Here is a 12,455-nt window from a genome sequence, read left to right on the forward strand (position 1 = left end):
GATAAACTGTAACGTTCATCCCAGTTACACTTAATGGCTGCTTAGGATGTAGAAACAGTTTCAGAGCAAACATCAGCTGTGCTCCTGCTAACGAGAGCCACAGTGCTCTGTTTTATAGTTTCTGTAATTACTGATCCCAGGGCTGAAACCAGTGTTGTTACTCAGTGACAGAATGATGTTTGTACAAATGGATGGAGTCTGATTTCCCTCAGTGTACAGTGGAGGGTGCTCAAACACCCCTGCAGTAGTTTCTTGGAGATTATAGGTTCCTCTCTAGAGCCTGGAAACAGCTCTGAAATAAACATTTATTAAGAACAGATGGATATGCCTGTTCTTCTAGGAGGTTAAGCGGCTCCTGGAGACTCTCTAGAGATTACAGAATGATGAGTTGTCAGATCACTCTTGGGGCCCCCCGGGCTCAGCTCTCCTTCTCTGAACAGGACTGTGGATTGTGTGATCTAGACATTCCATATTGGGTTTCTGTTATCATCTGGCTCTGTGACAGTTAGACATCAGCCAGACCGTTCAGGAGTCTGATGACACGGTTTTCTCTGAACTTGTTTCAGGCACGGAACGAACTTTATTCAGAACACACAATGGATTCAGTATCATCAGTGAGAATGAGGTCATAAGAAGGTAGGGATGTTTGTGAAGACAGCCTGGCATCAAAGCAAGGAGAGACAACCATTCTCATGAAATCAGACACTCATCACACAGGCAGCGTGATCACTGGGTGGTACTACCTTCAGTCAATACTGGGTTAGGAAAACTTCCCAGGGTTCCTCCAAGCACTTCAGAGTCAGAGAAATGGCCACTCTTGCTGCTTTCCCACCAGTTTTTGCAAGATTGCTCTTTGTTCTTGTCCTCTTTTGGACTTTGCTGATCATAACAGGAAATGAGATCAGCTGGTTCCTGGCTGATCTCATCTATCATTGTATCTGAAGAAAGACCCCTATGGCAGGAGGTAGTTTGCTAAATTTATTTTGTATTTCAACTGTTCTGGTGCAGTTCCCATGGCTTAGGACACTGGTGTGGGTCGGAGTCACCGGCACACGTTTGTGTGTGTGATGAGGCTCACGAACCCTAAGTGGTCTGCTGGCCCATCACAGTTCATTGATCCTGCTGCAGCCAACGCCCTGCCCCCTGGCTCACCACCCTCCCTCTGTGTAGACCCAGCTTCCTCGGCTGCATCCTTGTCCTGGAGCTCTCAGCTGAGGTCCTAGCAGTCCCTTTTGGTCCTGGTGACCTGCGGCTCTGGATTAGGAAGTGACTTTCTTAAACCCACATTTGAGGAGTCTGGAGGTGAAATAAAACCAACTGAAAGGAAGATCAAGACTGATTTGCAGTTTTAATATTGCTCTCCCTTGCCCATTGTAGGTGCTTTTCCACAGCAGGAAAAGATGCAGTGGAAGAGACAGTATGCGTGTCTGTTCTCAGGCTCTGGCAAGCGGTGTGCAGTGAGAACGGTAAGCCAGGGAATAACCATCGATCATCGTTAATGCGCTGGTAATGGGAGGGCTACAGGGCGGGGGTGTGGGCAGGCAGGATTGTTCCTCTAGGACAGGCCCTGGAGATGGCGGTCTAGACCCTCCCCTGGAAAAGCATATGGATCAGAAGCGAGACCTGCGCTGCAGTCGTGTCTCCGGCAACCTCGCAGCCGTCTCCTCAGTGGGCAAGGTCACGGTCAGCATCATGCGTGGCCTCATCACCTGGGCACTTGCCCTGGCTCTTTGCAGACTAGTGATTTCAGCTCGTGCACTGGCAGTGAGGCAGGCAGAGTTTTTCCTTTTCTGTCTGCTGAAAAATAGTGCTCCCTTTTTGCTGACCACAGTACCGGTTTCAGCATCATGAGATTTACAACCACCCCTGCCGGCCTCTTGTGACACTGATTAATTAATGCATAATATTGGGACAGTAACACGCTATGGGGAGTTATTTACCGTAACTCTTCCTTTTTTGCATATTAGCCTCTTCTGGGGTTCACTGAGTTTTTGTACAATCTTATCACTTTAGTGACCTCAATAAAAATTTTAGGTATTTCCCTCATTTTTTAAAACAATTGTATTTTTTTTTTTAATGAGGGGAAAAGGTTTGACTTTGGACACGAAACAGTGAAAATGGGAAGAGTGATAGCTGTGTGTGCCATGCACAGGCTTCTGTGGGGAGCTGTCGAGAGAGCTTGTAAATGCAGCTTGTAAACGATTAAATGCTGAATATGAGGTAATACGATTTTCTTCCTGATTTAGTAGGGTGGAGGAATCATGTTAAATTCTAGAATTCTTAAGTTCTAGAGAATCAGGGGGACTCTTCCCTGCAGGGAATTACGTTCAGACTAATATCCTAACCAAGGTGCCCTGCTACTTGTAGAACACTGCACCGGCTCCGAGCAGTGTTTTTGCAAATCGCCCTGCCCAAGGGTTAGGGAGGCAGGCTTGGTGACCGGGCGTTTCCTCAGTATGAATTGGACATGCTTCCCTCCGTGCAGCCCAACTTCCTCACCCTGCAGCCCACTTTGGTTTCTGTGAACCTTGGGGTCACATCTTTCTTTAGTATCTGGAAAATACTGTCGGACACAGCCTGTGACATACATGCTGTATCTCAGATCAATGAAATCTTGGTATATCCAATTCAGTAAATACAGGGCAGTTTTTAAAAAGGACAAAGGAATGCTTAAAAGTAAAGACGTGGAAATATGTCTGTGATATAGTGCTGACTGAGAGAGCAAAGCCAGTTTCAGGGTAGGATGTATCATATTTTAACATTGTTCATAAGAAGGGTGAATACTAGCCCCCTTAGGGAAAGGGCTTACCTGGAGGGGATACGGACGAGAGAAGAGGACTTTCATTTTCAGCTGTATACACGTTGTGTTATTTGAATTGTTTGCACTGAGCTACTTTTCATTTTTATGTAAACTAAACAAACTCTGCTCTGTTTCATAGCTTAGCCTCATACCCCAGCCTGTACCTCTGCCTGCTCTCAAATTCACGTACCTCGTTAGAAAATGCACCAGACGAAAGTGGGGTGCGGGCAAATCTGATGCCACCGCCCTGGAAATAGCTCATGGTCTAGGAAGGGGAGCATTCTTTATTAATTAATGTTCTCATGTGATCGTTCTAGTTTTCTAGAAAAAACTCAAATAGTTGCTTTGGCCATTATATGAAAATAGATGGTCTAAAGCTCTTCCACCGTTTAGCTGATTTCTTTTCCTTTCCTCACATTTCTGAACACCGTACGCTGAGAGGCCTCTGGCCAGAATAGTGGTAATAGCTAATGTATGTGTGCCAGCCCCTGTTCTCCGCACCATCACGTATTAACTCACTTGATCCTCACGACAACTCTGTTATGTTGGTCGCCTTCCTCGTCCCACTGATAAGAAGCACGGGGGTTGATGACTCGGCTAAGGTCGTTTCTTGGTCATTCAGACCCTGCAGTCTGGTTCTAGAATCCATGCTCTTACCCTTCATTATCCTGCCTCTCAAATGCATGGGGAAGAGTTGGGTTTCCCATTGAGATGTGGGGAGACAGAACTGGTGTGACTGCTGTCATGGTCTGCGCTAGACAGACGTGCCCTGTGTTTTGCAGAGGAGAACCAGCGCCTACTTGTGCTGCGCCCCGACATGGGCCAGCTGCTGCCCTCCCTCTTGGCCTCCAGGGTCCTGAACATCCGGCAGCAGACTCTGGCCCTGCTGCTGCAGCTCGCCCAGACGGAGAATGGACGGAGCCTGATCATGGGCCACCTTGACCTGACCGGGTAAGGCTCTGCGCTGTGGGTGGGAGCTTCCCGGCAACATCTCAGTCCTTACCTGCCACATTAACACCTGCCTGGCTCCTGTCTCATATCTCTGACGGGAGAGGTACCAGCCTACCAGATTAAGGATCAGAAACAGACTTTCTGAAGAGAAGCCTTTGAGAAGAACACTCCCTCATGAGGACCTTCAGGACACACCTGTCTGAACTTGGTACCATGGACAGTGTCACTTCTCCTGAGCCTGTTTCCATCTCACAGACATTGCAGACCTTGTAAATATGGCAGCACTTCCAAAACCAGCAACTGGGAACCCAACTGTAAAATAGGCTATTTGTTTCTGCCCTTTTAACCTCAGTCCTGGCTCTACCCTGTTCCTGTCCTTACTTTTCTTCATTTATTCCTGTTTTAGGTAATACTATCCAATTTTGCATATCCTTAAACCCTTTCTGGAGCAAGGTAGGGTATAAGTAAATAAAACACATTTCAAATACTGTTACATGTAGGTCTTTCCGAGGCTTAAGGTGATAGGAATGGAATGCTCCTCTTTCCTAAGTAAACTTTTTTTTAAAATGGCTGAAGCACAGTGATTCTGCCGAGTGCTTTTCCTTCGAAAGATTATTAGTTCGAATATGTGAAATTGCCGCTTTTTATGTCACAAAAGGCTGCACGTTGGCAATTTCATGTGGTTCAACCGAAAAGAAATAGTAGCAGTGATTCTACCTTTGCTTTATAAATGCTTCCTATGTAACCTAAAAACAGAAGTTGGCTTCCGATTCTGTTCACTATCATGTCATTGGGAGGGAGGCAAGATAAGTGTCATTACCCCGTTTCACAGATGGGGCAGGAGAAAGTGCAGCTAGTGACTCGGGGCATCTCAGCCAGCTGTGTCCCAGGCCTTGGAGCCTCTCTCCTACTCTCTGTTCCCCAAAAGGAAAGCAATCAAATATGAAGCTGTGTCAGACCTTCTTGGACCACAGCGAGGCCTCTGGGGCTGGTCCCATGTCAGTGAGGAAGTCCATGTGCGCTGAGGACAGGATAAGCCTTGGCTGTGACTCTCCCCTTCTCAGCCCAGCTCAGCAGCCCCATGGCTCACAGGAAAGGCCTTGGCAGCCCCCAAAGCTCAACCTACACAGGCAAACGGATCGTTAGCAGAGTTAAATCCTCAAAAGCGCATTTCACATTTCAAATGACTCTGCAGTCATTTCCTCAATACCTTCATCATATGTTTTTTCATTTGGTTTTGGTCTCTTTGAGTAAATGTAGCTATAGTTATCATAAGCTTTCTCCCCAGCTATCTTTGAATTGCTTGAGTTTCATTTGAACTTTTCCAGTGTCTTGGCATTTGTGATCATCTTGTGTAGTCCTGCCTACTTTCCTTAGACAGTCAAAGAAACCTCAGTTTGTTACCTGTGTGCCCACTCTTCTCGTTAATGTCCATCTCCAGTTAAACCGGAAAGAGATGGAACATGTTCTCTGAAATGAAATGAGATAGTCTGAAACAGGACAGGGCTGCACACAGGTTCCATGACCCTCACATTCCTCCCCAAATGAGAAAGTGAAGGGACAAATGTGCAAGGACAGGAGCCGAGTGAGGGCCAGTATCCCTTTGTGAAAAGCTCTGGGGTTTTAGATTCAAGCAGTCAGGAGCCCACATCCCCTGCTTGTCTCTTTCTACTTGTGTGACCCAGGAAAGCTGCTTAGTCTTGAAGTGCCTGATATCTCATCTGTATCACAGACTTATGGTGAAGCTTCAGAGACATGATACCCGTATGCTAGGTAAAATTTTTTCTGCTGCATTTGACAGATTACTTGGCCAAGAGAACTGGTCTTGTTTTTCTCACATAACAAAAAGACTAAAGATGGTAACAGCTGGTTTGGTGGTTTAACGATGGCAGGGTTAACGTCTCTGTCCTTCTCTTGACCTTTCCCTCATGGTCACACAAGGCTGCTGCAACTCCAAGCATCACATCCCTCTTTAAGACAGGTTAGCACCAACTGGGTCTGTCCCTTTTATCAAGAGGAGCTACTGCTTTTGTTTCTCTTTGGTCAGAATTGTGTCACATGCCACCCTGGTGGGGAAGATGGTTCCAGCTTCTGTGGTAGAGGCAGGCAGGATAGAATGCAACTCTCCCACATCCCAGTGTTTGACATGTCTGAAGACATCAATGTTTTCCAGGTCAAGCATCCTGGTTTCCTCAACCGTTCCTCAGGTAGTTCGACTTCCAGACCCCTCCCAGAACAAGCTGCTAAATAAACCCAGTACCATAAATGTGGGTGACTGGAGGCTGTACTCCTGAATCTAAGAGCCCAGTTTGATGGGCTCTTTTCTGTCTTTATCTCCTGTTACAGCCTGATGGCATCTGGTCCTAATGATATCATTCTTCCTGGCCCTACTCCCACTCCCTGCTGTTCCTTCTCGGCTCCCTTTGCAAGCCCCCTTTATGCTGTCATCTTTCCACGTCAGGGACCGCAAGATCCTACCCTTGGCCCTCTTCTTGTCCATGGCCCTAATTATCATGTCTAAGTCTCCCTCTCACATGTTACAAGGAAACATCCTTCTGCAACTCGGCACCTTCATCGCAACGTCACAAGTATCATAAACTTAGCGTTTCAAAAGCGGTTCTTCAAACCAGAGCCTCTAGCTGAATTTTCTGTCTTCACAGATAGCATTTCCATCCACCCCGTCACCTAGGCCAGAATCCTGAGAGCTCCCTGGTTGGCTCCTGCCCACATCCCTGAGAAAATGGTACTTGTCAGTCCTATCTCCTCCGCATCTCCTGGATTCATTTCCTCTGGCTCTCCTGCACCGTCTCCCATCATTACTTCTAGGTCATTGTGAGGCCTCTTTCTTCTCAACTGTGCCTCTTACTCTGCCCCGTCTCAGCGCAGTCCCTTAACCTTTATTGTCTGGAAAACCCCGGTTCTCCCCCCGTTGGATTCCCTGGTTCCTGTACTACCTGCTCTGATCCACCTGCAGCACACCACCAAAGGGATTTGTCCCAAATGCACATCTGTCCTGTTACTTTCCTGCTTAAAATGCCGTAATTACTCTACTGCCTCTAAGACTAGTTCTTGAATTTCTGAGAAATACAGCGCTTAGGAGTCACCTGGGGGCTTTATTAGAATACAGCTTCCTGGGGCCTCCTCTAGCTCAGAGACTGAGAGGGGCTCAAGAGCCTTCAGCCCTCCCCATACACCCCCACCAAGCAAGTCGTCCACTGCCCACACTCGGGACACAGGCTAACAGGGGAAAGTACACACATTCCAGAAGGCCCGCCGTGACCCAGGCTGGCTCTGCCCAGCTCCCCAGCCTCGCAGCTCTCTGTCCTCCCCGCTCCCTAAGCACTAGCTGTGAGGAACCGCTAGCAGTCCCCAAGTGTGCCTCTGCGATTTATGCCTCATCACCTTTGAGACGGCTGTGTGCTCTGCCTCAGATGCTCTGCTCCTGTCCCCACGTGCCTGACGCTGGCCTACAAGCTCCTTGGAGCTGGGGCCTTGTCTTGCTTCATCCCTGTGGCTCCAGAGCCTACCACGTCACCTGGCACGTAATGCCAGTAAGTGTTGTTGACTGAACGGACAAAGGGACACGTAGCCAATGCTGCACTTTCAAGTGATGCGGAAATGTCATCCTCATCTCCATCCTCCCACAGCTCTTGCCGGGGGGACTCTGTGCCCACTTGATATGTGTCTGTTTCTAACCTATCATCTGACACACGTCCCTGTACGAGACAGGAGCTCAGTACTGTGTCCCAGCACTGAGCACGACACTCAGCACGCTGTAGGTGCTTGGTGTGGGTTTGCTGGATGGACAAATGCCTTCTGCTCTCATTGTCCTGGTGCCGGTCAGTCTGTTAAGGCAGCCTGAGACTGCATTAGCTTTTCGGCAGCTGCACCGGACTGTTTGCTCGTATACCAGGTTTGCCACTGGCTAAAAACTTGTAAGTTTTTTTCACATGAGTCAGGTATAAACCAGGTCTCCCAATTCTGTTACTTAAACAGAATTTCCAGCTCTAAGTGAAAGACTTTGAGTTTAACTCTCTGAAATTTCATCTGATATATTCAGCAACCTGTCAAAATCTCGTTAAATCTTGATTCCATCCCCCACTTCATTAGGGGGCCTTCCCACTTAGTCACCAGCAGATTAGTAAGGGTGCCATTTAGATGTCATTTGTGTGATTCAACTTGGCCAAGCCAGAGTCCCAGGGCAGAGGCACCAGAGATTCCTTCCAAGTCAGCATCTGATAATCAGTGAACTTTGGTTCAAACTGTTAATTCCCCTGGGCCCTCACGTAAAGTGGTAGAGCCATTCCCACGGGAGGGTGTCTGCCTCATTGGAGTGGGCAGGGGCTGGGCTTCCTGGTGGGCATGGTAAGGCCCTTTCAGCTTATTTCACTCAGGTGCTGACGCCTTCCTGGCCTCCATGCGAAGCCTCCTTGTTGGGGATGCTGTCGGCTGGAGGTCAGCCCACCCTGAGGGTGTTATGGATTTTTGCAGGTTGTTGGAAGCCCTCGTGTCGTTTCTTGATTTCTCAGATAAGAAGGCCAACTCAGCCATGGGACTGCTCACAGACTTGGCTCTGGAAGAAAGGTAATTTTTGTTTCCAGAAATTGACATTTCTTCTTCAACCTTTGTTGAACTGTCTGATCTTCCAAAACGTGCGGCACCGGCACACGGGAGGCTAGACCAACAGAGCATCACAAGATTCACTGCGTAGGACAGCTGATGTCTTCAGGGACCGTGGTCAGCCACTCCCGTTCCAGTCCCTCTAGGCGAAGGGGGCGACCCGGCCCTCAATGAGCTTGGAAGCAGTAACATACTTAGAACAGTAACTCTCCCAGCAAGCGAGTCTGCTATGCGGTGAGGTTTCTTCCCCTAATCAGTGCCTGATAGGAACTGCCTGGCAGACATGTGTTGATTAAATGAGAGAGAAAGAGAGGGAGAGAGGGAGGGGGAGGGAGGAGAAACACAGTAACAAAGTAGAGCCCTCCCGGGCCGCCAGTGGCAGTATGGGTAACCATCCCCCGCGCTATTTTATTTTTTCTTTGTTTAGCTGCTGCTGGGGAAGACAGTAAAGGTCTTAGATTTTCATAACTTTTCAGTTTTTTAAAAACTGCATCTTGTTTTGTTTTTAATTTCCTCATCAACTTTGGGGCGTCTTACTTAGGAACCGTCATACAATGAGAGAGAGAGCTGTTTGTGCTGGCAGCCGGCCATCAGCACGGGCTGGGAGGGTGTACTCGCCTCTCTAGCTGGTGGAGGTGTGTGTGCCTCGGGGCCCTCCTCACGGCCGTGACACGTAAACATGCTTACACCGTGTCTCCTGTTTGCACGGCGCACAGCGTGTAGACTCAGAGCAAGGGGAGGGCAGGGGTGGTGCTAAGTCAGTTCGGCAGAAACCTAAGGATTCCAGCAGCTTCTGCATGAGAGAGCCACCCTCTGAGATCTGTTGTTTAACATCAAAAGCAAGTCTCCAGGCTAAGAAAAAGTAAAGCCACATTACCTGCCCAGTGACGACCTTTTTTGGTTCCGAATGAATCATCCATGCAGGGGCAAATCACACGGGCCCAGGGTTGGACGGTCTGCTCCATCACCCAAGATGCTGTATTTATGTTTTAGTTTGCACGGGGTAGAAATAAATCATGGCTGATGTTCTCTCGACAGATTCCAGGTCTGGTTCCAGGCCAGCCTTCCAGATGTTCTCCTGGCACTGACGGGCGTGCTGGTGAGTAAGCCCTCATTTTATCACCTGTGACAGACCCTTTTGGGAGCATGAGCCAGGCTGTTTCAACACAGTTTTCCCCCCAGAACTCCTGTTGCCTCTCAGGTTGTTGAATCATTTATTCACAGCTGGAATTTATACAAGTCTTGGTTGTTGAAACAGCTGCAGTGGGGGCAGGTGGAGATGGCGTATGGGCAGAGCTGGTTACAGGGGAGGAAAGCCTGCCTGGGGGCTGCAGTAGGCAAAGATGGAGAGTTTGTCGGTCTCCATCAGTCTTCTTCTGAGCCAAGTCCCGTGCAACCCTGTCCCCTGAATGGCAGTCATCTTGGTCAGGAGGGCAGGTGTGGTGGTTGGAGCTGATGAGGGAGAAAATTGCCAGGCTGGGAGTCCTCCAGGAGAGCGTGCTGTGACTAGACCTGTCCCCAGTGAGCCATAGAAGTTTCAGGGGACCTTAGAGGGCATACTGACACGCCAGTATTTCACAGATGTGGAAATGGAAGGTCTGAGAAGGGACAGGACTTGTCCCAGTGCCCCCACCTAGTTGATGGAGCGACTGGGATTAAGCCCCAGGCCTCCCTATTCCAGGCCAAGGTGATTTGGGGTCTCCCCCTCTGTGTGCCTCCTTCCTTTCTGCCAGCGTGACCCCACCGATGTCCCCATGTGGCATAACGCTATCTGGTTCCCAGACATTTTGGTGAGTGAGGGATGCCCCTAGACATTATTCTGGCATCATTTGCCTACTCTCTGCAGATTCGCTTTCTCTTCATCCCCTTTTAGAGGAGAGATCCCAAGGTCACCAACACCTCAGCTCTCTGCCGGTGTATTGCCATTATGGGAAACCTCAGCGCTGAGGCTGCCACCCGAAGACAGATGTCTGCCTCTGAAGAATTCAGGGACGCCTGCTTGGGCCTCATGGTATTTCAGCTTTTCTAGTCAAAGTTGGTCTTTTACCTGCTTTGAGGGCATTGGCTTCTTCTTCATTATCTGGCTTTTCCAAAAATTCTGTTTGAGGGTGCTGGGGCCAGTGGCTTACCCCTTCTGTAACAGTAGGTTTGATGGGCAGCTGGCCTTACAGAGTCCTCCAGATCAAATCTCTTCCACCCCGGAGATGTTCGAAGGGTTTTCTGTGGAGCTGGCTTGAGCACCCATTTCAACAGCTCCATCTGCAGCTTGAACCCAGGGCATACAACATATGACATGAGGCGCCACACACTCTGTGCTGTAAACCGGGCTCAGACCTTCCCACATCACTTAGGTTCATGACACTGACAATTTTAGGGAGTGTGAGTGATACTGAGACCATCGCCAAGGGGAACAGATGACCATGACAAGCTGCAGGAAGATCATTGATCACCTTGTTTTATTTCCAAAGGCCAAGTGTGAGGAGGACGTGGACCTGTTCAGAGAGGTCATGTATACCCTCCTGGGACTCATGATGAACTTGTGTCTTCAGTCCCCCTTTGTCTCTGAGGTACCGCATTCTTTTCTCTCTACCTTAACCCATTCTGTTGCAAAGAACTGTTCTCATTTCTGCAAAGAGGATAGAAGCACGGCAGTGCTTCTACACTGGCAATGGGAATGGGCAATGCTGGGCGGACGCTCTGTCCCTGAGCTGCCGAGGGATGGATGAGGCGCTCTGTCAGGTATTGATTCTGAAAACCAGTTGAGCATCCAGGGCGCTGAGCACGGTGCTAGGTTCTGCGTTTACAAAGTCAAATACGATGTGGTCCCTGCCCTCAAGGTGTCACCCTGTAGTTAGGGGAGTTGGACGTGGGAAGAAATGAGAGCGATAGAAGAAGATGTTGTGAAGGAAATGTGGACAGACGTGGTGGTGGTGAGAGGGAGGGAGTGGAGAGTGGTCGGTTCTACTTGAGCGCTCAGAAGGAAGAGGCAGAGGACCATGACCAGGACAGGCAAACTCCTTCTCCTGCTCCTTGTTGTTGTAGGTTTGGGCCATGGAGGTGAGCCGGAAGTGCCTGTCTTTACTGAACAGCCAGGATGGAGGAATCCTCACAGTAAGCTTCTCCCAGGGAAATCCAGAAACAGCTTCCTTTGTTGTTCTCCTTTTGTTTTGTTTTGTTTTATTTTGAAGTCACCACACATTTCAGATTCTACTGATTCTCTGAGATATGAGGCAGATTATATACTTCTCAAAACAATGACCATAGCACATAAATACCAAATTTGCCTATGGTTTCAGGGGATTTGGTGATACCCCCCACCAGTGCCCATCTGTGGAGGCCCTAGAGTCCAGGAACCCCAGTTAAGAATCCGTTTTCTGTAAACTGTGGCCCTTAACAGCTTATCCAAGGTAATCTGTCTGATTTGTCCTATATCAAGCCATCTCTGTGCAAATTGGACAGGCCAAATGATTTTATTTGGAATCTTTCTGCCATAGTCAAAAAAGCCAGACACATATTTTGAAGCCAGTGATTCTGGAGGTTGTTCATGCATAATGGTTTTAGCCCCCTTGGAGATATATGCTGGAATGGCTTTCTTCTGTTTCTGACATTTGGCTAAGAAAATTAAGAAGGCCTATGGTTAGCACAGTGTATCAGGAGGAGAATGTTGATATGATTCAAGAGGCTGTTTGCCATTATCCTGGGATGTGTTCTTCACTTGCATTAGGAATCACCCCAACTTTTATGCCTATTAGGTCAGGGCCCTAAACCTAGAGAAACAATTGGTGTCACATCCAGGGCAGGTCTGGGAAACCAGCCCTTCAAGGATCACAGCCTGGGCACGAGCCTCTTAGGTAGCCTCATCCACCAGAGGGCAGACAGCAGAAGCAAGAAGAACTACAGTTCTGCAGCCTGTGGAATGAAAACCACATTCACAGAAAGATAAACAAAATGAAAAGTCAGAGGACTATGTACCAGGTGAAGGAACGAAATGAAACCCCAGAAAAACAACTAAATGTAGTGGAGATAGGCAACCTTCCAGAAAATGAATTCAGAATGATGATAGTGAGGATGATCCAGGACCTTG

General features: G+C 48.5%; 1 protein-coding gene across 3 annotated transcripts in view; it reads left to right on the plus strand.

Moving 5' to 3' along the window:
* Window positions 1–12,455, plus strand: part of TTC12 (tetratricopeptide repeat domain 12) — a 48,486-nt gene that overhangs the window by 25,453 nt on the left and 10,578 nt on the right. For 2 of the 3 annotated variants that reach the window (XM_067751057.1, XM_067751055.1), the window contains 8 exons: window positions 567–636; window positions 1,378–1,466; window positions 3,559–3,751; window positions 8,243–8,335; window positions 9,410–9,470; window positions 10,245–10,382; window positions 10,840–10,938; window positions 11,414–11,482. In XM_067751057.1, coding sequence (XP_067607158.1) covers window positions 567–636; window positions 1,378–1,466; window positions 3,559–3,751; window positions 8,243–8,335; window positions 9,410–9,470; window positions 10,245–10,382; window positions 10,840–10,938; window positions 11,414–11,482 — 812 coding nt within the window. The remainder of the gene's footprint in view (window positions 1–566; window positions 637–1,377; window positions 1,467–3,558; window positions 3,752–8,242; window positions 8,336–9,409; window positions 9,471–10,244; window positions 10,383–10,839; window positions 10,939–11,413; window positions 11,483–12,455) is intronic. The other variant, XM_067751056.1, reaches the window with a different exon arrangement.

The sequence above is a fragment of the Pseudorca crassidens genome, chromosome 9 (assembly GCF_039906515.1).
Source record: "Pseudorca crassidens isolate mPseCra1 chromosome 9, mPseCra1.hap1, whole genome shotgun sequence".
Taxonomy (NCBI): Eukaryota; Metazoa; Chordata; class Mammalia; order Artiodactyla; family Delphinidae; genus Pseudorca; species Pseudorca crassidens.